The following is a 23,568-nucleotide window of genomic DNA, read 5'->3' as shown; positions in this document are numbered from 1 at the left end:
AAGTGGATGTGTGTAACGTCCAGAAGGAATCGTTTCCGACCCCATAAAGTATATACATGTATGTATATTCTTGATCAGCATCAATAGCCGAGTCGATTGAGCCATGTCTGTCTGTCCGTCCGTCTGTCCGTCCCCTTCAGCGCCTAATGCTCAAAGACTATAAGAGCTAGAGCAACGATGTTTTGGATCCAGACTTCTGTGATATGTCACTGCTACAAAAATATTTCAAAACTTTGCCCCGCCCTTTCCCGCCCTTTCCGGCGAAAGAATCGTAGAGAATGACCATATCTTTTAGACTGCAGAATCTGAATTGGATCGTATTATTATTATAGCCAGCATCAAGAAAACAATTTCATTTTTTCTCGCCCTGTCTCTCTCTAACGCACACGTAGCATAGGCGGCTTTCCTTAGAGTAAAACATTAGCGCCTAGATCTCAGAGACTATAAAAGCTAGAGCAACCAAATTTGGTATCCACACTCCTAATATATCAGACCGAGACCAGTTTGTTTCAAAATTTCGCCACACCCCCTTCCGCCCCCGCAAAGGATGCAAATCTGGGGATATTCACAAATCTCAGAGACTATTAACGCTAGAGTAACCAAATTTGGAATCCGCACTTCTCTTAGATCTCACTATAAAACGTGTATCTCAAAATTTCGCCCCACCCCCTTCCGCCCACACAAAGGACGAAAATCTGTTGCATCCACAATATTGCAGATTTGAGAAAACTAAAAACGCAGAATCATAGATAACGACCATATCTATCAGATTGCTGAATCTGGATCAGATCAGATAATTTTTGTAGCCAAAAGGAACAAATCAATTTGCATTGGCTACGCAGCGCCCGACGTCACGCTCAGACTGATTTTCTGTCTCTCTCGCACGCACTCTTTGTCGTGTCGTTTAATAATTGCGGCGTCTGCCGGAGGAGAGCCATACAGACTTAGTATCGGGTATAACTGTAGAGTTGCGGTGTCCGCAGCAACTCACAACGTTCCCCCTCGTTAATTTTGCGGAAACTTTAAAATGATCGTGGCTATCGATATCACTTTTGACATTCAGAGGAAAACTGCTCTTACTCCAGTTTAAAACAGCCTTGGCGCCAGATTAAAATAAAAACTTTGAACAATGTAGCAATAATTAACGCATACATATGTTAATTGCCTAGAATTTTTTCCAATTTTCAAGTTCAAAGGTACTTCTAAATGTTTTGCATGGTGATTATCTGAAAACGTGATCAAAATCGGACCATAGAAAGTCCTTCACCACCAAGCATAATCTTAATTATCAAAAACAGCTGTCAATGCATGCTTATGCTGGGAGTTCAGTTTCCACCACCCCATAGCGACGACCACCAATCTTATCTATTATCAAAGCAATAACAATTACTTGGCTTCTTCACACCTAATCTCTGAGAGCACGACCCAAGCAAATCAACTCCCCGATGGGCTTCCCTGCGGCCTGCTTACATTGTAATTGTAATTCCCAACGATGTCTTCATATGTGACTGAATCAAATTAATTACTTCCCGATCGATTCTGATGAAACAACCGGACCTGGCGTGCACTCGAAACACTCACATGCACACATACTGATGTAAGATATGGATAGATCTCGTGGTGGAGGTCATAGTTATATGAGCTACGTAACTGGGCTGATAAACTTAATTGACACAGTGACTCCTCTCCGAGACTGTGAACATCAGCGCCGAAAGGGGGGTCTTCTCCAAATCTCAATCTATGGTCTTATCAGCGCGTCTTCACGCAGAAACGTTGTTTGTCCGCCGAGAATCGTGATTAGTTTCATCTCATCAGGCAGATGTTCGTCATAGGCATACATACTTACATACATATATACAGACATACTAACCGAAACACCGATGTCGACGCCGACGTCGCCGTCGTTGTTATGTCATTGACAACAGCGACTGATACTGATTACTTTCACAACGAAGGGGTTTGTTGGCGCCTCGCGCAATCCCCTATAGTATCATAGTATGCAGAGCAATACAATATAAATGCCAATGCCTTATCAGCTGCCGGCCAAATCCCTCACAAAATCAAGCAATTCGACTCGCCGACAATGTGCAGGGCATAGCCATAGAATAGTGCCTCTCCAGCTCTATACTATCTGTGAAAGCTCGAGCCCCTCAGTTAGTCAATGGTGAGACGCAGAGCCAGACGTGCTGGAATTAAAACTTGGCTATTTCAGGAATTTATTTTAACCTTTTAGAGAGAAACACTGCTCGTCAAAATGATCAAAAACCCGAACCCCGTGGACAGGAAACGTCGCGTTTGTGTAATAGGAGGTAAGAGCCAATGCTCAATCTGTGGCAATCTGAATCGTTTTCAATCGTCAAATTTCAGCTGGAACTGCGGGTCTGTGCGCTTTGAAAAACTCTTTGGAGGCGGGACTGGAGGCGGTGGCCTATGAAAGGGGCAGGGAGATCGGTGGCACCTGGATATTCTCCGAGGAAATGCCAAAGAATGACTACGACGAGGTTCACAGCAGTATGTACGAGGGATTGCGGTAGGTTGATAGGACTTTCGGACAGAGATATGTACATATGAAGAAATGCTAAACTCTATTCGTTTTAAGGACAAACCTGCCCAAGGAAGTGATGGGGTATCCTGACTATGCGTACGACAACGATATCGAGGACTCCTTCATTACATCCCATCAGGTTTTGAACTTTCTGCGCTCGTATGCGGAACACTTCAAGCTAGGCCCCCACATCAAGCTCCAGCACGAGGTGATAAGAGTGCGTCCTCGTTTGGATGACTGGGAGGTTGGTACCGACGTCACAGGCAGCATTCGGATTTGTTTTCGTTCGCATAGCCCACCCTACTGCAATGAAGGCCACCCTACTAAACTTTATTGATATTTGGGGACTTTTCTTGTTTACCCGCAGGTCTATATCTGGGACCACAACACCAACACCTGCGATCCGGTTTACTACGACTTTGTCTATGTCTGCAACGGCCACTACACGGAGCCAGATATGCCCGATGTTGAGGGAATGGATCTGTACGAGGGCAAGCTGATGCACAGTCACCTGTATCGCACGGCGGACAAGTTTAAGGGTAAGAGCGATTCTTAGATTCGCCAACACAGCACTCAATGCTAAATCTGGAGACGCAAAATACTTTGTTTTTTTCGCAACTACAACAACTCAACAACAACAGTCTGGCCTGGTCTGGTCTGGTCTGGGCAGAGTCCCACTTCTGTCTTCCCTTCATAAATAATACGGGGCACTCTCGACTAAAGAGGAGATAATGATAAGGCTCTGCTCGGCTCGGCTCGGACTGTTGTTGACGGGAATCGCCATCGCCGTAGTCAAGTGTGTGACATAATGAGTGTTTTGGGTTTCTGTGGGTAGCCGTAGTCCGATGCACGTGTTTCTTTAGTGGATGCGACTGATAGCAAGAGAGCGAGCTATACATACATACATACATATAAAACGAGTGTATATCATATCATATCATATCATATATATAACTAAATTCTCTCTTTGCATCGTTGCAGACGATAAGGTGCTAATCATTGGCGCCGGTCCCAGTGGCATGGACATCACAAATCATGTCCGCGTGGAAGCCAAACATGTCTACTTAAGCCACCACCTAGCCACTACGCCGAACACAGCGTTCATGGGAAATGTGACGCAGAAAACCGATGTGGAGCGCTTCACTAAGAATGGCGCCCTTTTTAAGGACGGCAGCAGCGAGTCGTTCGACCATGTGATGTTCTGCACCGGCTACAAGTACACATTCCCCTGCCTCAGCACGGACGTTGGCATTCAGGTGATAGACAACTTTGTGCAGCCCCTATGGAAGCACTGCATCAACATCAACAATCCGACGATGGCCTTCATCGGGCTGCCTTTCAATGTGATACCCACACACATATTTGACATGCAAGTCCGCTTCACGCTGAAGTTCTTCACGGGCCAGCGCGAATTGCCGCCGCGCGAGCAGATGATCGCCGAGCTGGAGAAGGAGATTGGGCAGCGGTGGGACTGTGGCGTTTACAATCGCAAAAAGGCCCATCAAATGGGCGAGCGACAGGTGAGCATTGCCTGACACATAAGATCCTCCTTCCTGCACGCTATTGACTTGTTTTTGGCCTTTATTTTCAGTTTGACTACTACAACGAGCTGGCTCGTATGGCAGGCATAGATAATATCAAGCCTGTTATTCTTAAATTGATGAAGGACTGCGGTAAGAAGTACATCTTCGAATTGGACACATATCGCACCAACCGCTATACGATCGTAGATGATGAAAACTTTTTGAAGAATGGCAAAATTACCAATTAAGCTTGTTTCGCCCCTCCCCTCTTCTACTTTTAGCGTACTTGTAGTTGAATATGTATAAATAACTCAATAAATCGTGAATGCTCCGAAAAGCATCGATATTATATGCTATTGAGCGCTCACTCGGTGCCGCTGTCTAGAATCTATTATCTTGGAAACATTACATTCAATGGGCTCCGTGAGCTCCATGTAGAGCGGATCATCTTGTGGATCATCTGGAATTGGGATTCCTTCAGCTGGGCAGTGTCAGGTTGCATGGTGGAATGATAACAGCAACCCCTGGTACTTACCAAAAACAGGAGGCAGAATATGCACAAATGGAGAGACGAAAATTGTATCGGACACATTTCATTTTATGAAATGATTAACAAAAAGTTTTAAATACAACCAATTTGGTATTTTACTACTGGAGGCATTGGATATTTTCATTTGAAATGAATTTGTTATGAATACTGATCAGAACATTATTAAATCCTCGCGATTCTTCTGGCCAGCGTATCTCTATCTCTATACGGAAAGTAAAAGCAGATTTTGCAGTCAAAAGAGATTTAAGCATTGCCAAAGACATTTTCCTTTTAGTATTCTCCCCCCTTTTCACCACTATGCAGAACAAGAACTGCAGAGGACAGGATAGTTCAACAGGAACTGCCACAAATTATATTTCAAAGGATAGATAGGTATACATTATCGGTAGTTCATGCTGGCAAGGGCCGGCATTCCAAGCAGCTGAATCACCAGAGCACCAGAACCATATTTCATTTCACGGCTTCTAATAAAAACAATTTATATATGTTCATGTACATATGTGATCGACGGAATTGCATTTCGCTAGCGATTATTAGTTGGAATTTGACGGATCATGTAACTGCCAAAAGAAGGGCATCCGCTTACATTTCTCAGGAAATATATTTATTATATCCAATTCGTTATAATTGCAGCATGTTGAGCAGGCTAAGCCTTAGTTTTCATGGCAGTCGCAAGTGGTCTCCCAATTCTAGCTGCAGAATTTATTTGCCATTTTGTTCTATAAAAGGCAGCCTCAGCTAAAGGCCTTTTCATTGAGTAAAAGAGGAGCCTAATAATGAGTATCCTTAAGAACCTCTTCATTCTTTTGGTGGGCGTTTCGGTCGTGAATACCTTGGTAACTTACCATGATGCCAGAAATAGGTATTACGTCATCAAAATAGGTTCCAACTGGATAGGACAGTCGTATTGGTGGGATAGGCCAGGACATTATGTAACTTATAGTTATAAAACGTACGAGTATTCTTCAGATAAAACAATATGCCATATTGAAGATAAAAACCTATTTGATAATACCACTGTACCGGTGGGTTTCACGATGAAGCCGAGAGCTTATTGTGGAATTCTTAATTGTATTTTATATAAATATAGGCCAACAGCTCAGCTTATTTAGTAAGTATTCCCGCAATTGTATTTCTGGTTCAGTTCGAATACCGAACATCAATCTCATCCTTCCAGCTGCCAAGAGCCAGCCACTTTCGCTGAGTGCGAAACTGATGGCATAAATACGGAGACGACATACCCCGAATGTTGCTGGAAGTGCGTCAAGTATAAAGAATGTTAGCTCTGAGGAGGGGCTAATATTTTTATTCCTGTTCAGATCGACCGTAATTATATCTATCATAATGAGTGCTGGTGACGGGATCTTTATTTTGTAAAATGCGAAAATAAATATTAAACTACTAATTTATATCCGATAAGTTTTGAGTGGCTCTATCAGAATTCCTACGTTATCCCATTTTTCAGCCAAATTTTAAGGGGAGTGAATCGATTTCCTATTATCAAACATAGAGGAGCACGGACCGACGCCAACGAGAAAGCAAATCGAATTAAGGTTTTTTTGGATTCCGTGTTTACTTGTAATTCAAACTCAAACCGATCTATTACATCCGCCCGGAAGTCGCTGAAGAAATGAAAGTTTTTTTTCCTGTTTAAATCAAGGCGGCTTAAGTTCGCTAAGTTCGTTTTTCATCGGTATATTTTAAAAATGTGTGTTTTCGGATTACATATTTCTGAGGGTCGTCACACTGATTTTTTTGCCACCATGTCTAGTTCACACACCTTGCAAATTTTATACTGTTAACCCTCTTGTCTAATGCACCAATGTTGAAACCGTGTAGAATACCAACTCGAGATCAGCATCGAATTCCTGATTTAATAATTGGATAAAACTATGAGTTCAGAGTTGAGTGTCTTAGCTAGATAGTAATATTCGACGGAATATCAAAATCGAGGAATATGATGCAACTTGAATACAAATCATTCGTCAGTATATTTACGGTATATTTTGAAATTTGTGACGTACTTTCGGTATATTTGATCGATAAATCTGATTTTCAACATCTGCTGAGCGCGTCCGCGTCGCGTTGTAATTTTTGTTGAATTTTTTAAGCTAATTTTAGTTGCGTTGCATTTGCGTGTCTTATTATTTTAAACAATGTCTTAAGTGTTACTTGTCCGCGAGTAGCTGAACATGACCTCAAACATCGATAATGTACGCGTACTGCTGCAGTCGCTGCCTGCAGCGGCAGCCTTGGGTGGCAACAACAACAACGCCCAGCAAATCGAGCAGCAGTCGCCGGCAAAGGGGCTCGGAATGATAGCAACAACAACGCCTTTGCGCGCCAGAAATGCATACCAACAGCAACCGCAGACCCCGGCCCCTTTCACGCCGGAGAATACTGCAGGGAAACCTGCGTCGGCGCCGGAAGAGTTCTGGCGTGATCTGCAGCAGTTCCACGAGCGACGCGGGTATTAATATTGATTTTGATCCGTTCAAATATCCCTTAATCTATCATCATTGTTTGTTTATCCAATCCCATCACCCGCAGCACTGCATTGACCCATGCGGCCAAGATCAGTGGCAAGCATGTGGACTTGTATAAACTCTACACTGAAGTCACAGATCGGGGTGGTTTCAACAAGGTTAACATGCGTGACGAGTGGGACGAAGTTTACAGTGCCATGGAGACCTTAAGAGAACGCTGTGTCAATGGTACGGCAGGCATCAAGCACATCTACCGACGCTACCTAGACAAGTACGAGCGCCTGAATTTCTTTGGCGAGGATCCGGACAAAATGGAGGCTCTAGAGGCGGCGATTGAGAATGCTGAGATGGGTAGTGGACGGGCCCGATCCCGAGCACTGGCCGTAGGAGGCGGCGGGCTGGGCAGCATCTTTGGATCCTCGCACTCCACACTGCCAGCAGTGCCCATGTCCTACAATCAACGCCAGCACATCGTGAACGTGGACCGCCGAAGGCAGTACAAGATGTCCACACAGCTCCACAAGCACAGCAGCTACGAGAAGCTGTTGCTGTCCCTGCTCTCGCCGCTGCCCAACGAGCAGGACTTTGCCATCAACGTGTGCACCCTGATGGCCAACGAAGTGCGGCACACCCTCCAACTGGCCGATTGCCCCAAGCTGCTGGACGTACTTTTGGCCCATTTGGGCGTCTATGCGGACTACACCATACGCAAGTTGTTCCAGCACAGCTACGCAGAAGTGCGACGTCACTCGCAGCACAACTTCTGGCGCGATCTGCTCTACGACAAGCCGCAGGTCCTCGAGCTCTACACCGACGAGCAAGCCTGGCTGGAAAATGGGCTCATCAGCAAAGAGGACAAGGACGAGCAGGAGAACTCCTCCAATGCCCGCAGCGAGCTGCTGGCGGCATGCGATGAGCTGGACTTTTTAAATCTGCGCCGCAGCAATGGCACCGACGAGCGCATGGGCCAGCGCGTGCTCCAGATCGTGCAGCTCGTGCGGGCGCTCAGTTTCCACCAAGAGAATCAAATACCTTTGGGCTCCAATCGCACACTGTGGCGGTATCTGGTCATGGGTGCCAATGTTCGCTGGAGTAAGTTTACTGCCCTTAAAACCATTTCACGTACACTTAACAACGATCGATTTCCTCAGGCAACATCCACATCCAGGCTCTGGAGACGGCCGGCAATCTGGCGAACCAGTTTGAGCTGCAGGACCCCACTACGGACGAGTTGTCGCGGAATCTGCTGGCCACACTCTGCGAAGGAATCGACTCCAACGACCGAGCTGTCATTATCAGCTGCCTCGAGATCATATATAAGCTGTGTGGCAAGGAAGGCAATTCCCAGTATATGAACCGCTGCCTGGGCCTGGACTTCTATCAGCGCGCCATGCTGCTGCTATCGCTAACGGATGTGATGCTGCTTATCTTCACTCTGGAAGCGATCTATGCCCTGAGCTCGCTCGGAGCCCGTCCCTGCTCTCTGTTGATGCAGGTGCGCGGCCTGGTCGACCAGCTTGTGGCTCTGATATCCGTCGAGGCGCAGACCTATGGAGCTGACGGTTGCATTTTGATGCGCGTCGTGGAGATGGTCCCGGGGAATCTGATTAATTCCTTGGCCACGAATGCCACCAATCCTACAGCTGCCACGCCAGCTGCACCACCATCTGCCCAAGTGGTCGCCAAGCCGCCTGTCGCTCTGCCCATACCGACGCCCGCCCAGACACAGGTCCTGCAACCCCACACTGAGCAGCAGATTGTGCCTCTGCCGCAAACAGTGCCTACTCTTCCTGTTCCCAGTCTACCGCAGGTTCCTATGCCGCTGCCAGTACCCAGTCTGCCGCAGGTTATACTGCCGCCAGGCGTGGTCTCCATGGCCCTGCCAGCTCCACCATCCGCACCGCAGAGTTTCACACACGACGATGAGCAGTACGCTCTGGCCTGGCTGGGAGCCACATACGAGAGGGCTGGCGCCGGTCACGAGTTTCGCCTGGAGCAGCAGGAGCTTTACAGGATCTACCTGTCGCACTGCCAGAAGGCAGGCAAGCTTTCGGTGGTCAATCACATGCAGTTCCCTCGCCTAGTGCGCCTCATTTTCAACCAGACCGTGGGGCCCGTCATAGTGCGCCACTTGGACGGTACAGAGCTGCCGGGCACGTACTACGTGGGCATCCGGACGCGCGCACAGCCATTGGCCATGCAGCAGAAGGCCAGTCCATCCACAGTTCCTCTCAAGAAGGAAACTCTCATTCTGCCCAAGCTGCAAACGGACTCAACGCCAATGGAAACAGCCGAAGAGCAGACGGCTCCTCCACCCACGCCCACGCCGCCGACCAGCTCCTCCCTCATCAAGAGTCTGCTGGCCAACAAGGTGACCGAGCGTCAGCAGAAGCAAAAGGCACAGGTGCTATTGCAGTCAGCCCAGCCCCCGGCCCTGGTGCCCACCACAGCCTCCGCATCGAACGCCTCCTCCAACCAGCCCATCAAAGTGACTTCGACGGCGATCAGCGCCTTCGTGAACAACCCTCTGATGCAGCACACGCCGGTAAAGGTGGGACAGACTACCATAAAGCCACTGCATCCCCAGATGCCAATGGAGAAGAAGCCAGTCACGGACTCGGCTCCTCCGCCACTGGCTCCGCTGAGTGGGGCGAATGTTGTGACCAAGGACGCCAGCGGACGCACTCTGATAATATCGGCAGCCACCAAACGGAAACTGACCATCGACGACGAGCAGAACAAGCGGCTGGCCCTGGATAACCAGGCCAGCGCCTCCGGTAAGGAGGAGCCCCAGGTGACACCCTCGAAGAATGCCGCCAATCTGTATGCGGACCTGGCTGCCTCCATACTGGAAGATGAGGACTTGGATGACGTTCCGCCACTGGCCAAGCCAAGTCAGGAGCAGCCCCAGCAGCAGCATCAACAACAGCTGCAGCTCATCCCGGCCAAGGTTCAGTCCACCCAGCGCCAGCTGGTATTTCCGGGCAGCAGTGGCTCCTCCCCCGCTCCTCCACCACAGCTCAAGCTGGCCAACACGGTAAGTGCGTTTTGGAATACTCTTAATACCGGTAGCTTCTCTATTTGGGTGGGTTCGCAATGAGCCTGTTCTGTTTGGTTGTGAGAATAGAGTAGGATCAGATCCCCTGCTGTAGCGTCGGCGAAAAATTTCTTCCCCATTGGTTTTTAACTTTAAGTGGTCACTATTGCACCGATTCATGATATTATATAATATATATTTTCAAGCTGGCTACCACGGCCACCATCAAGACGGACCAGGGCCTACAGACGGTGCCTGTGATCCTGCAGCCGAAAAATTCAATGGATGCCTCCTCGCCGGCCCAGCAGACAACGCAGTACGTGCTCGCCACGAATCAGCAAGGTCAGACCTACCTGGTGGCTCAGCAGACCCAGCCTGTCGTCCCACCACCCTCTCAAACGGCTCAGCCCACACTCCTGGTCACACAGACACCCCAGCAGCAGACGAAAACCATCATTATACTGCAGCAGCAGCCGGGCGGAGTGTCTGCAGCCAGTGTGCCGGGCACGCAGAAGATGATCATGACCACGGCGCAGGGTCAGCAGGTTCTGGTCACTACCACCACGGCCCCCCAGCAGCCTCAGACACGCCCCGCCGTCCAACACCAACACCAGCAGCAGATCTTCATCACGCCCCAGAGGCCAGTGCCAGCCCTGGGGGCAGGGCAGATGTCACCCTCCCTACTCTCGCAGCTCAACCAGATACCAGCCACCATCAAGCTACATCAGCCACAGCCACAGGTAACGGCTCAGCAGCGCCTGGCGGCCGCCAAGGCGGGAGCCACATTGCCCATACCGCAGCTACAGCAGCACCAGTCAATCATACAGCAGCACATCATCTCGGGCCCACCCACGCCAATGGCTGGCGCCGGAGCTCCTGCTGTTGCTTCTGGCGAGAAGCGGCAGATACTTCTTAGTGGCATCAAAGAAACGACCCTCATCACCCAGACACCGGCCACGGCGGCTCCTTTGCAACAGAGCCAGCTCAACTCGCAGACGATCATCACTACGCAGCCGACCACGGCCACAGCAGTTGCGGGCTTGCAACAGCAGCAGCAGCACATCCGCACCGTGCTGGAGCAGCAGCAGCAGCACCATCCATCCATCATTCAACAGAAGATTACCATTCCGGTTGTGAGTGTAGCCCGCTTCCTCAATTGAAAACCTTCTCTAATCTAACGTCATCTTCTATTTCTTTCAGATCCCAGAGGCCGTTAAGTCCGCGTCTGGTGGGGTCATAACCAAGAAGCCATTGCAACCACAGCTTGTACCCGCTGCGAAGCCAACGCTGTCACAGATAGTAATGAGCACCAGCGAATCCACATCCACAGCGGTTGCCAAGCCGCTGGCAGTTTTGGCGGAATCCAAGACAGTAGAGCACACAGCCTTCGCCGGGGCAAATAGCAGCACCTCATCTGTGGTGATCAGCCAGGTGCAGACGGCGCCCCTGTACGCCACTCCAGCTGCAACAGGAGCTTCCATCGCCACTGCCAGTCCCACTCCCGTGCCCGTACCCGTGGACGTGAATTGGCTGTTCATCTGCGACTGGCGCAACTGTCCGCGGCGCAAGTTCAAGTCGCTCAACGAGCTCAAATATCATGTCGTCAATGTCCACTGTCCAGACCACCTGGACGCCGATGCCGACATATATTGCCAGTGGGGAAGTGGTCCCGCCTTTTGCGATAACAGGGCTCGTCGACGATACTCCCTGATGACCCATCTCATTGATCGTCATCTGGCATTGGACAATCTACGCGCCAGCGTGCAGCGTCGCCTGGCCACGGGCATACACAATGTGGCGCCTGCCCAGCCGCCCGTCACCATTGTGCGGAACGAAGGTCATGCCCAGAGGTTGGCGGGCAATGCCAGTGTCAGCGGCAGTGCACCGGCTCCAGTAGCGGCCCCCGTGGTGGGCAGTGCGGCGATGCAGGCCATGAATCGGCACACGACGGACTACACCAACTCCAAGGAGCTGATGGACGAGAACGAGGGTCCTGTGACCAAGAGCATTCGTCTGACGGCAGCGCTTATTCTGCGCAACCTGGTAACAAACACGTCAACGGCCAAACGCAGTCTCAAACGCTACGAGCCCCACCTGGCCAGTGTGGCCATGAGCAACGTCGAGGCCAGCGCAGTGCTCTCCCACATCATGTACGAGCTGAGCCAGTAGCCAGTAGAAGGCTGCCGGCACCCATATATATATATATATATATATCCCTGTATTTTTGTACCATTCATTCTTTAAAATACCCACGCTTCTACATATTAACCAATAACCTGACCTGTACACCTAACGACACAATTAAATGTGAAAAACAAATCCGAATCCTTGTCGCTCACTGTCAAACAATTTCTATTTAGCGCGCACCCCTCGTATCAAGTCGAAGGTAACGATCGGGTAAGATATCGTGGCTTTTTTTAAGTTTAATTTATCTCAAGTAGTTGAACCATTTAAATAGAGGGGGCTTAAGTGGGCTAAGTTCGGTGTTTCATCGGTATATTTCCAGTATATTTTGAAAATGAGATGGTATATTTTGGTATATGTCTGCTGGAAACACGTTCGACGTAACAAAAATTTTTTAGGAACAAAAATAACATCTTGGACTACAAAATGTCGGTGCGGGCAATTGGACTGCTAGCTCAGGCGCGTCATTTCAGCCGCCTGGGTGGAGTGCTGAGGCAAAGCAATCGATGTGCAGCTGCAGCTTTCAATGTGGCTCTGGGATGGCAGCGATCGCCGGCCGGTAAGTCTCCATTACCAAGGCGGTTCGCAACCCGGATTTACATAACTCTGGGCCATGCTTTTAGATGTGTCGTACCGCCGTTTCGCCACCGAGACGAAACAGGCGGACACACCCGTGGACAAGCACGAGTTTCAGGCAGAGACTCGTCAGCTTCTGGACATTGTGGCACGCTCCCTTTACTCAGATCAAGAGGTTTTTGTGCGCGAGTTGATCTCGAATGCCAGCGATGCCCTGGAGAAGTTCCGTTACACGGCCCTGAGCACTGGGGAGGCGGAACTGTCCAGCAAGGATAGGGCTCTGGAGATACGCATCACCACAGACAAGCCGCAGATGCAGCTTACCATCCAAGACACGGGCATCGGGATGACCAAGGAAGAGCTCATCAGCAACCTGGGTACCATCGCCCGCAGCGGGTCGAAGCAGTTCCTGGAACAGATGAAGAACGAGAAGCAGGCGTCTGATGCTATTTCCAACATCATTGGACAATTCGGTGTCGGCTTCTACTCGGCCTTCATTGTCGCACAGCGCGTGGAGGTGTACACACGGGCTGCCACCCCCAATGCTCCCGGCCTGCGCTGGTCAACGGACGGCAGTGGCACCTACCAGATCGAGGAGGTCCAAGACGTGGACTTTGGCACCAAAATTGTACTGCACCTGAAGACCGATTGCCGTGAGTATGCGGACGAAGACCGCATCCGGACTGTCATCAAGAAGTACAGCAATTTTGTGGGCTCTCCCATCCTGCTGAACGGCAAGCAGGCCAACGAAATCAAGCCCCTGTGGCTGCTGGATCCGCAGAGCATCAGCATGGAGCAGCATCATGACTTCTACCGCTTCATCAGCAACAGCTTTGATGTGCCCCGATTCACACTACACTACAACGCCGATGTTCCCATTCTGGTGCACGCCCTTCTATACTTCCCCGAGGGAAAGCCTGGACTCTTCGAGATGTCTCGCGACGGCAACACGGGGGTGGCTTTGTACACCCGGAAGGTGCTCATCCAATCCAAGACCGAGCACTTGCTGCCCAAATGGCTGCGCTTCGTAAAGGGCGTCGTCGATTCTGAGGATATTCCCCTCAATCTGAGTCGTGAGCTGCTCCAGAACAGCAGCATCATTCGCAAGCTTTCCAGCGTATTGACCTCACGGGTGATCCGCTTTCTCCAGGAGCGCGCCAAGAAGCAGCCGGAGGAGTACGAGTCCTTCTACCGTGACTATGGTCTGTTCTTGAAGGAGGGAATCGTCACTTCCAGCGATTCGGCGGAAAAGGAGGAAATAGCCAAGCTCCTCCGATTCGACTCATCAAAGGCGGAAGGTTCCGAGGGACGCATGTCCCTGGAGGACTACTACACCTCCGTCGGCCTTGAGCAGAAAAACATTTACTACTTGGCTGCGCCGAACCGAGTTCTTGCCGAGTCCTCGCCCTACTACGAGAGCCTGAAAAAGCGAAACGAACTTGTTCTCTTCTGCTACGAACCATACGATGAACTCGTTCTCATGCAGCTAGGAAAGTACAAGCAGAAGAACCTGGTCTCGGTGGAAAAGGAAATGCGGGAAGATTCGAAGGATCCGAGTGCAACCACTGACTACGGCGAGGGCAGCCTGTTGCGCTCCGAGCTGGACAGCTTGATACCCTGGATTCAGAGCGAGCTCCAAGGCCAAGTGGTCAAGGTGAAAGCCACCTCCCGCCTGGACACACATCCCTGCGTTGTCACCGTGGAAGAAATGGCTGCGGCCCGTCACTTCATCCGCACCCAAAGCCACCAGGTGCCGGAGCAGAACCGCTTTGCTCTGCTGCAGCCGGAACTAGAGATCAATCCAAAGTGAGTGGGACACCTCTGTTGTCTGTTGTATCCTCAGCCCTTAATCCTTCGGTTTCCGCCTTTTCAGACATCCCATTATCAAGAAGCTGAACAAGCTGCGCGAGAGTGACACCGAGTTAGCCAAGTTGATTACCAAGCAGCTCTTTGCCAATGCCATGGTTGGGGCCGGACTTGCGGAGGATCCTCGCATGCTTCTGACCAACATGAACGAGCTGCTCACGAAAGCTCTGGATAAATACTAAGTTAGGCAGCTGAATCCCCAAATGTAAATCTACACACTATGATTTAGGTTATAATATAATTTGAAAATAGTTATAATTTTAACCGTTTTTGATTGCTATTGTTGGTTACAAGAAGAATTAACCTCAAGTCGTTAAACTGTTTAAATAGTGGGGGCCTAAGTGGGCTAATTTCGTTTTGTCATCGGCTGTCGCGTTTGTTTTTTCCCGTCAAATCTGGCTTTTTTTGAAGCCAACTGAGGAAAAAATTGTGAATTGCGGCAAGCGGGAATACATAAAAAGTGTTAAAATGTGGCAGGTTCATCATTATTTTTTAACGATTTTTGCCAATACCACCACTACCAGATAATTTAGAAATTTAAAAACAGGTTGACGTCAAAATCTTGTACGCTAAGAAAAACGGAATTATTGCAATTTTAGAGTAGATCAGTACCTACGATATTCATTTAATAAAGAGAGAAAACATCACCAACTGCACTAAGTTTTGGTGTGAGGCTTACTTTTATAAAGAGTCTGGCGGACACCGCATATCTTGACCTGAAATTGAAGCTAATTCCGCAGAGCTACATGAGTTGATGGAAATGCTGTAAAAAACATATTTAATATCACTTCAATGAAAAATTGCTAAAACCATAACATAGGGTTTTTTTCTGTTTCTGAAAATGTTTAGCTTTTTTTTCGATATCTTCAAGTAAACACAGCTTCTTTTCCTGTTGAAAAGTTGGCAGCACTGGTCCGCGGTCACATGCACGTTACCACTGCCCCGTGACTAAAGTTTATAAAAGGTACGAAAAATATCTCGTTGGAGTTCAGTGCCGTTATCCGCTTTTAGTCGCCAAGCAGCCAGCAGCAACCCGAAGAGGCCAGCCACAGAGCAGCACATTGCTTTTAATTAGATTTCTAATCACGTGAGTGTGAACAAATAAAACCAACGACGATTAGAGGGTCATATGAGGTCCAATAAAAAAAAAAGTTCATCTAATCTGCATTGCTCCTGCGACAGTTGTTTCGAGTTTTTACAAGTTTTTGTACAAACTGCCTCATGACGTACACACACAAGATCATGAGAAAACGGCAGAGATCGTGTATGTGTGTGAGTTTTCGCCGAGATCGCAAAATGAAAACGAAAAAAGGATAAGACCCAGTAAAACAATATGAAAAACGCGAAAGTATTAAGTTTTTTCAACGAAAGCAACCTTAAGGGACTTCCATGTGCCTTTGGCTTTGCCTGTTCCTCTCTCTGTGTGTGTGTGTGTGTGTGTGCGTTCGTGTATTTTTCCAGTCCATTGCCAAATGAACTTACTTCTTGTCATGCGCTCACGCTCTCACTCACACAGGCACATGACATGACACAACGCACTCAACTCTCGCGATAAAATTCAATAATCTGACGAGTCTCCTCTCGTCTTCATAGTCTCGATTCATTTTGCGGTCTGCGGGCTCACTCGTCGTGGAAGCAGCAAGCATTGTGGTTCGCAGAGCAGCGTAAAGAAATTTTTTACATATACAGCACACATATATTGTATATATAATATAAATACTTTGTTTCGACTCAAAGCATCGCATACAACCTACATATAAAGAACGCGCATAACATTTAGCCGTGCAAAACGCCGAAAGAAAACAAAGTGCAATCAGCAGCGAAACGAAATAAAATCTCGCTTTTCATTTGTAGCCTAAAAAAACACAAAACAAAGCAAAATGTCTTCGGAAGTGACCAGCGACAACCCCATCTATGGCCCCTTCTTCGGTGTTATGGGCGCAGCCTCCGCCATCATCTTTTCGGGTAAGTGTGATCCACTAAAATTAAACATCCTCCTGGTCCGAAAAAAAAAATCGAACATTTCGTATGGCGTAAAAGGTGGATGAAGAAGAGTAGGAGAAGCAGGGAGCACCAGTAGCTGAGAAAACCAATGCGTGTGTGTGTACCGCGAAATAGCGGCAAGTGTGTAGAACCAAGAATACAGATAGATGTCGTACGCACACAAAGAAGCGGTCCACGCGTTAGTATGCGCGTGACTGGCAGAAAATGTACCATGTTTTAGCCAGAAAAGTTAGTTTCTCCACAAAGGAAACAAAACACCACGCAGGTTGTATTAATTTTTCATTGAAATTTGGCAGCTTGTAATTACGTTTTATTCGCAGTAGCCAAATTAGAAATTTCGCCTTTTTGAACATGCTAAAAACGGCATTACTCACACGTCGACACAACACACACACAAATTAATAATGGAGAGCAACTATTCTCTCTCCTCTCGCTCGCTGCGCACTCTCTCGCATTTGGCATTGGATGCATATGTGTTTGTGTGTGCGTGTGTAAGAGTTACTGTTTTTTGTGAAGTTTATGAAGCTCGCTTTCCTTTTCACACAACAGTCACAAGACCAGAACGACAGTGTTGCCATACTTAAGTTTTTTCCTCCTCCATTTATTGGTTAGAGTAACATAATGATTGATGCAAAATGTGGAGCCTCCAATGGCGGGGAAACCCTCTTTGAGGCAAAAATGGGGCACGTGTCACAATCACACTGACATTGTAATGCACTTAATTCCCCTTAGCCGACAAATGTTTGCCTCCTCTCCTTGTAATGTCCACAAACTTGTAGATATTTTGTTCTCCCCCTGCCACCCGTTCGGTAATCACATGCCAAAATCACTGAATGCATGATCAATCGAATACCTGTAGACATCACATGCTCTAGGGTATGATCGTTTTTTCGGGCTTATCAGAGACCATTCATTCTGTATTTACCTTACTGATAAGTGGCTTATTTACCAATTGACTTGGCTGATAAGATAGCAAGTGCTGAAGCGATGTGATGTGGAAGTGGATATGTGTCGCAAGGCATCATATGAAAAGAGTAGCTGCAAAGTAGCACGCGCTCAGCCGGTAAGAAGAGGGTGGCCACGACCCCCCCCCCCCCCCCCCCTTCTCGCTCAATATAGCAATGGTTTTTCACAAATCAACTCATTTGTGACGCAATTCTTATGTCATGCGTCGGAAACTTGTCTTGTGATTTGCACCTTCCCCCAGCTCCTGCCGTTCTGTGGGGTGGTGGTAATCAAGAAGAAGGTTGCCTTTCCCAAATGTTTGCTTGGCCTATTATCATCGTAGGTCCGTAGATACGCTGCTGATACATACGTGCCCCGGCAACACAGATATCATCACTCGCATCCAAAGAGCTTATGTAATTAAGTCAATAGCATAAATCAATTTTAAGCTTTTGTTCAACGATAATTTCACCGGTCTGGCAACGCCAACTTACGGCACGATCACATGAGCTAGAATTCCAGTTGCTCCTCTCTCTCTCTCTCTCTCCTACACCCCACTTCTCTCCAGCTAGCTCTCAACTGCAGTTAACTTTTTCAGCTGACTGACTCATTGCCGATTTCGAAGCGAGCGAACAATGGGCGTTGCTTTCCGCTTTCGCTTATCAGAAGCTGAGGCGGTAGATGATGTGAATATTCTACAAACTCCATCCTCTCCTCTGTGCTTCGGGTCCAGAAATACACCGAGTGACACGAAAATCCTTCACACAATGACACAGCACACACAGCTACACACTCCTGCGCCCGCCTGCGCAATCGCAGTGCCCGAAATAGTAGTAGATATACAGTATACACAGAACAGTAGTAAGCAGAGGCGGCCGCTTGTGGTTGGCAAGTAAATTATGTAAAAAATGATATCGTAATACATCATTTGCTCCTACACGTAACGGACCATGTATTTACTTTCATAAACCTGTCTTTACATACATATGTATGTACATAGAATATTTATTACATGCACCTTTATATGTGTGTTTGTGTGGGAACGAAAGCAAAACGTGGCAAAAAAAACAGAGACCGATGTGTGCGTGTATGAGCTCATGTCTTTCTCTATTGCATTTTAATCAATGAACCTGGCCCAGCCCCAGAGAATTCCATGCAACACCCTGTCTTAAGTATATCAAGAAATTAGCTCTACATTTATCTTATCTCTTTATTACCCCTTACTAGTTCTTGTCGCACCGAAGATTATCAGAAAAAATAGCTTTAGGACAGAGAATGACAGACGGAAAGACAGACGGACACCTGCAAAGGTAATTTGTTCATGATTTTGTCTTGCATGTTGGTGCATTCCTCTGGCCTCTGGCACTGGCCCTGTCGCTGGCTCTGTCCCTGCCTCTGCCTTTGACTTTAACTTGTCTACAACAAAATGGCACTTGTTTCTCTCGACTCTCATCGGTTCTGGCTCTCCCTCCTCTTATTCGGCTCCCTTGCTGTTCGTTCACTCAACTGTGACGCCTTCAATTTGTTTTTGTTTTATTCGTTTTTCACTTGATGCTGTGTTTTGCTTGCTCTTTTTCTCTCTTTTCTCTACTATTTCGCTATCTCCCCCCATTTTTATAATTATCTCTGAATGTGCTGGCAGTTGTTGTTGATTCTTGTTCTTTTGTCGCCAGTGCCTATTGCTCTTCCCCTTCCTTTCACTCCCAATTCTTTGTATTTCTCGACGCCCACAGTATCGTCTGCGATACCGTCTGTCGCTTGATAAATGTTATATGCACACGTATGCGAATATGCGCATGCATGTACATGTGTGTTAGTGGATGTATGAATAATTGAAATTCATAGCAGTAGCAGTAGCATTTAGCTCTTAACAAACAAATAAGTCAATGCCATTCCAACTTTTTGAATTATTTGCTGATTTAAATGCGGCATGGCATCGATACACAGCTGTGCGTCAATGCCACCGGCAGGCGAGCGATAATATTGGTTAAATTGTGTGTGTACACACTGGGCACATAACAGTTGAGACTGCGCTCTTTGCACAGTCGGAACTCGAAACATTGCTCCAGATGGACAAATAGAAAATAGGAAAAAGTGAATCAGTCGATTCATTGTAAATCTCGATGTCCACTTTTATTTTTATATAACCCAAATAATTCTACAATGAATTTTGTCTTTATTAATTTCAATTGAACGTAATGCGGGGCCGAACTACGCACATTTAGATATGTATGCTCGTATAGAATAGACCAGTTTCATTTCTGTGTGCGTGTTCGTGTTCGTGTTAAACGCCCCAACCTTATGAATATTCGAAATAAAATGGTTTATTCAAGTTCATTCTGGTTTCTATTACCATACTCGACCATTTTCCTGCTCGGTGACGTAGCTGGCAACAATCGAAGGAATGGAAATATTTCCCAGTCTTCTTCATAAGAATTTCCCGCTGATTCAGTAGAAATAACTTGCTCTGGGACGGAAAATAAGTTAATTAACATGAAATCACATGACTACGATGAGTAGGGCCCGCTACTGTAGCTCGTGCTCCTCTCCCGCTCAGATATTGTTTGCGTTCGCACTGAATACACTACACCCATAATAAACGAGTATACCAGTGTTTAGCCTACCATTATTGCGATTGTATGTGTGTGTTTTAATTCGATTTATTAGCTCTCACTCTCAGACACACACACACGTTGGTAAATACCATTGACCGCCATTCGAAACTGGTTTTATACTTCAATTAATGCTTTGAAATACATCGAATCGCTCCCCCATGAGACTTACCTGATCATTGGCACGGCATTCTCTCGCCGCTCATGTCCCGCTCTCCACTTCACGCCACGCCACTCTTTCTCTTGTTCCCTTGTCTAAACTTTAGCTTGGCCTTATCAAAATTTGCCTGACTTTCGGAATTTGTCAGCTAGAGAGCGAAAAAACCTCAGAGCGCGAGTGGCAACAACAATTTTGCTCCAAGGGAGAGCGGAATGTACATATGTGGAGTGGGGGGTCGAGAGGTTTTTTTTTTTACATCGAAAACCGTCAGTTATAAACGATCATGTGACTGCTAACTGTTACGTTTCGCGATCAGAATTGCTCAAATGAAACAATGGCCATTACATTTTTAGGCAATGCTAAAATTTTGCTAGAAAGAGTGAAGTTACTTACATAAGGTAGATAGATGAACCAGGGTCACCCCAGCTGAAGCGCTGCCACACCGTTTGTCTAGGAATAACCAGTGTTAGCTCTGCGATTGGGAGAAAATTTCATCTGATCAACTTTAGACTAATGCTACTATTCCTCTTTATTCTTACAGCTCTCGGCGCTGCTTATGGCACTGCTAAGTCTGGTACCGGTATTGCTGCCATGTCGGTGATGCGTCCTGAACTGATCATGAAATCCATCATTCCTGTTGTCATGGCGGGTATCATTGCCATCTACGGCCTGGTCGTGGCTGTGCTGATTGCCGGCGCGCTGGATGAGCCCTCAAAGTACACACTGTTTAGGTAAATATTCAGTAGCAATCTGCTTCAGCTCCTCAGACTTCTAACTATTCCAAACATGTGGCTATCCAACAGAGGGTTTATACACTTGGGTGCCGGTCTGTCGGTGGGCTTCTCCGGCCTGGCAGCTGGCTTTGCAATTGGCATTGTGGGAGATGCCGGTGTCCGTGGCACAGCACAGCAGCCCAGATTGTTCGTCGGCATGATCCTGATTCTCATCTTCGCCGAAGTGTTGGGTCTCTACGGTCTGATCGTGGCCATCTACCTGTACACGAAATAAATCAATCAATTCAACCACACAACAACAGCAAATAGACAACAGCCCCAGCAGTCTGCGCGGCAATACCAGCAGCCGCGGAAGAATCGAATCAGGTAACATCAATCGCAACATCAGTCCGAGAGCATAGCGCTTGCGGTGGCAGTTTTGGCGGCGTCCGTTTGTATATAGCAACACAGATTCAACGGAGAAGAGAAGAATAAAGTTCGTCGCCCGAGGATTGCAAGGGTACCGCCGCGTGTTGCACCGCCGGACAGTGCCTGTTCGATCCACTTTGGGTTGCTGGCGTCTGGTTTAGCTTAGTTATTTTCCGTTCAAATTCAACCTTTAACAAGGAAAACAAACAATCTGCAGTTAAGTTCGTAAAGTTGTAATAATTATGAGTTTTGCTATATCAAGAAATTCTCCTCTTTTTATCTTATTATTTTGCGCTCCACATTTGTGTGCTCTTTGTTATTTGTTTTTTCCATTATTATTATTAAATAATGTTTAGTGTATATGTAAAGTTCGTTAAAAAAAGAAAAACTGTAAAGAATCAACCAACAATTGTCAAAACAAACTTGTACATTTGTAGGCGGCTTGCGGCATGTGTCACATGGCACGTGGCCAAGCGGCCGCACCAGATGAACAAATTTAGCGAAAGGGCCCCGAAAACAACCAACAAACAAGCAAGCAAAAGCAACAACATCCGCTTCCGCTGCTCCGCTGCAACAAATATCGCTCTGTCCGTCCGATGAACCTTCCGCCTGTTTGGGCGCACCTGCTTGCCTCTTGTGGCAGCAGATTGGAACCTCATAACAGTTGGGTGGTCCATCAGATGGGTCCGGTCCTAAAGTATGAGGAGTGGTTCTGTTGCGGCTGGACAGCGGTAATACTTGGCAATACTTCAACAAAGGTCAACTGCAACCCACTACAACTACATGCAATCATTCACACACACACACACACACAACACACACACATACAAAAAACAAACAAAAACGTAACTAAGTCCTATGTTTATTTTTAATTATTGTTCAATTCTAAGAATAATACATTAAAAATTAATAATAATAAATTATATATATATATAATTATGATTTTTTGTGATAAGAGACGGTAATACAACAATTACGGTATTGATATACATAATATATACAGAATATATATATATAGAAATGAGAAGAGATCAAGAAATCATTAAACTTATACATATTAACATGAGAAGTTGTTATAAAAACGTACGAAAAAAGCAAGACAACAACCAACCAACACACACTTTTTCCGCTGTTATTGTATAGTAAAGAAATATAATTATATATATCAAATATATATTATGTATAAAATATTAACGAGAAATTGTAGTAGCAAAATTATAAACCAACCAGCAAACAAACAAACAAAAGTCGTGCAAGCAAAACCCAGAAAACGCGTAGACGGCGGTTGCAGATGGAACCCTCATCCAACAGTCAGAACAACCGAACATCCAATCATCCAAAACTCAAGTCTACGAGAAAATCCAACAAAAAAAATTGTAAAATCCTACAAATTAGAAGTTATGTGAGCAACACACATTAATTAAATTATAACCTATCGACAGCAAGACCATCAAGCGATCCGATCGATTTGTATGTGGCATGCGGCAAGCACCAACAATAATTTGTTGAGGGAGAGGCGTCATAGGCGGCTCGAGCGCCGTTCCCGAGGAGGCGACATCATCCTCTGCCCGTCGGTCGCCGATGCATTCAAGATGCTGAGAATGTGGAGGCGTCTGACCTGTGCGGAGGCGTCACCATCCCGGGGCGGTGGTCATTCCGACTGCGCCTGCCTCCCGCCCCCACAATAATGCAAAACCAACAACAAAATATGCACAAAAAGACAAAAGCAACAACACACACCTCGAGATCTAAACAATTAGCATTTGTATATAAGAATGTTTCGTACCGATCCATTCCCAGCTCCTCCGCTGCTCCCCAAAGCTGCAGCGCCCGCGTCGTGTTCACTTTGTGGAGTGGTGACGGAGGTTGCTGGATTTGGAGCAGGTGCGATCGATCCATTGGTTGACAATTCGAAGAAACCCATATAGAACCCAATTG

General features: G+C 47.1%; 4 protein-coding genes across 7 annotated transcripts; all 4 read left to right on the top strand.

Moving 5' to 3' along the window:
• The first annotated feature begins 1,968 nt into the window (after nt 1-1,968).
• Fmo-2 (Flavin-containing monooxygenase 2) lies at nt 1,969-4,419 on the top strand. 2 transcript variants are annotated; one of them, XM_015185243.2, is made up of 7 exons: nt 1,969-2,164; nt 2,234-2,309; nt 2,368-2,530; nt 2,600-2,789; nt 2,913-3,084; nt 3,527-4,065; nt 4,137-4,419. In XM_015185243.2, exons 1-7 carry the CDS (start codon nt 2,162-2,164, stop codon nt 4,314-4,316), a joined length of 1,323 nt encoding a protein of 440 aa, XP_015040729.1. In that variant the 5' UTR covers nt 1,969-2,161; the 3' UTR covers nt 4,317-4,419. The 2 variants fall into 2 exon arrangements, with proteins under 2 accessions (XP_015040729.1, XP_001361965.2); XM_001361928.4 differs by lacking the exon at nt 1,969-2,164 and having other exon boundaries at nt 2,171-2,309.
• A 2,225-nt stretch (nt 4,420-6,644) lies between these two features.
• On the top strand, nt 6,645-12,466 carry Bap170 (Brahma associated protein 170kD). 2 transcript variants are annotated; one of them, XM_015185242.2, is made up of 5 exons: nt 6,645-7,088; nt 7,169-8,196; nt 8,256-10,141; nt 10,348-11,271; nt 11,342-12,466. In XM_015185242.2, exons 1-5 carry the CDS (start codon nt 6,811-6,813, stop codon nt 12,308-12,310), a joined length of 5,085 nt encoding a protein of 1,694 aa, XP_015040728.2. In that variant the 5' UTR covers nt 6,645-6,810; the 3' UTR covers nt 12,311-12,466. The 2 variants fall into 2 exon arrangements, with proteins under 2 accessions (XP_015040728.2, XP_001361964.3); XM_001361927.4 differs by having other exon boundaries at nt 10,348-11,274.
• Nucleotides 12,467-12,669: 203 nt separating this feature from the next.
• On the top strand, nt 12,670-14,959 carry Trap1 (TNF receptor associated protein 1). The gene is made up of 3 exons (XM_001361926.5): nt 12,670-12,884; nt 12,949-14,707; nt 14,775-14,959. Exons 1-3 carry the CDS (start codon nt 12,752-12,754, stop codon nt 14,947-14,949), a joined length of 2,067 nt encoding a protein of 688 aa, XP_001361963.1. The 5' UTR covers nt 12,670-12,751; the 3' UTR covers nt 14,950-14,959.
• A 759-nt stretch (nt 14,960-15,718) lies between these two features.
• Nucleotides 15,719-23,075, top strand: Vha16-1 (Vacuolar H[+] ATPase 16kD subunit 1). Of its 2 annotated transcripts, none has more exons than XM_001361925.5 (4): nt 15,719-15,854; nt 16,622-16,732; nt 21,030-21,219; nt 21,292-23,004. In XM_001361925.5, the coding sequence occupies exons 2-4, from the start codon at nt 16,648-16,650 to the stop codon at nt 21,494-21,496; spliced, it is 480 nt and encodes a 159-aa protein (XP_001361962.1). In that variant the 5' UTR covers nt 15,719-15,854; nt 16,622-16,647; the 3' UTR covers nt 21,497-23,004. The 2 variants fall into 2 exon arrangements, with proteins under 2 accessions (XP_001361962.1, XP_033234371.1); XM_033378480.1 differs by lacking the exon at nt 15,719-15,854 and adding an exon at nt 16,349-16,431 and having other exon boundaries at nt 21,292-23,075.
• The last annotated feature ends 493 nt before the right edge of the window (nt 23,076-23,568 follow it).

Source organism: Drosophila pseudoobscura, chromosome 3 (genome assembly GCF_009870125.1).
Source record: "Drosophila pseudoobscura strain MV-25-SWS-2005 chromosome 3, UCI_Dpse_MV25, whole genome shotgun sequence".
Lineage (NCBI taxonomy): Eukaryota > Metazoa > Arthropoda > Insecta > Diptera > Drosophilidae > Drosophila > Drosophila pseudoobscura.
The sequence above is the reverse complement of the archived record's forward strand: the minus strand, read 5'-3'. Positions and strand labels throughout refer to the sequence as shown.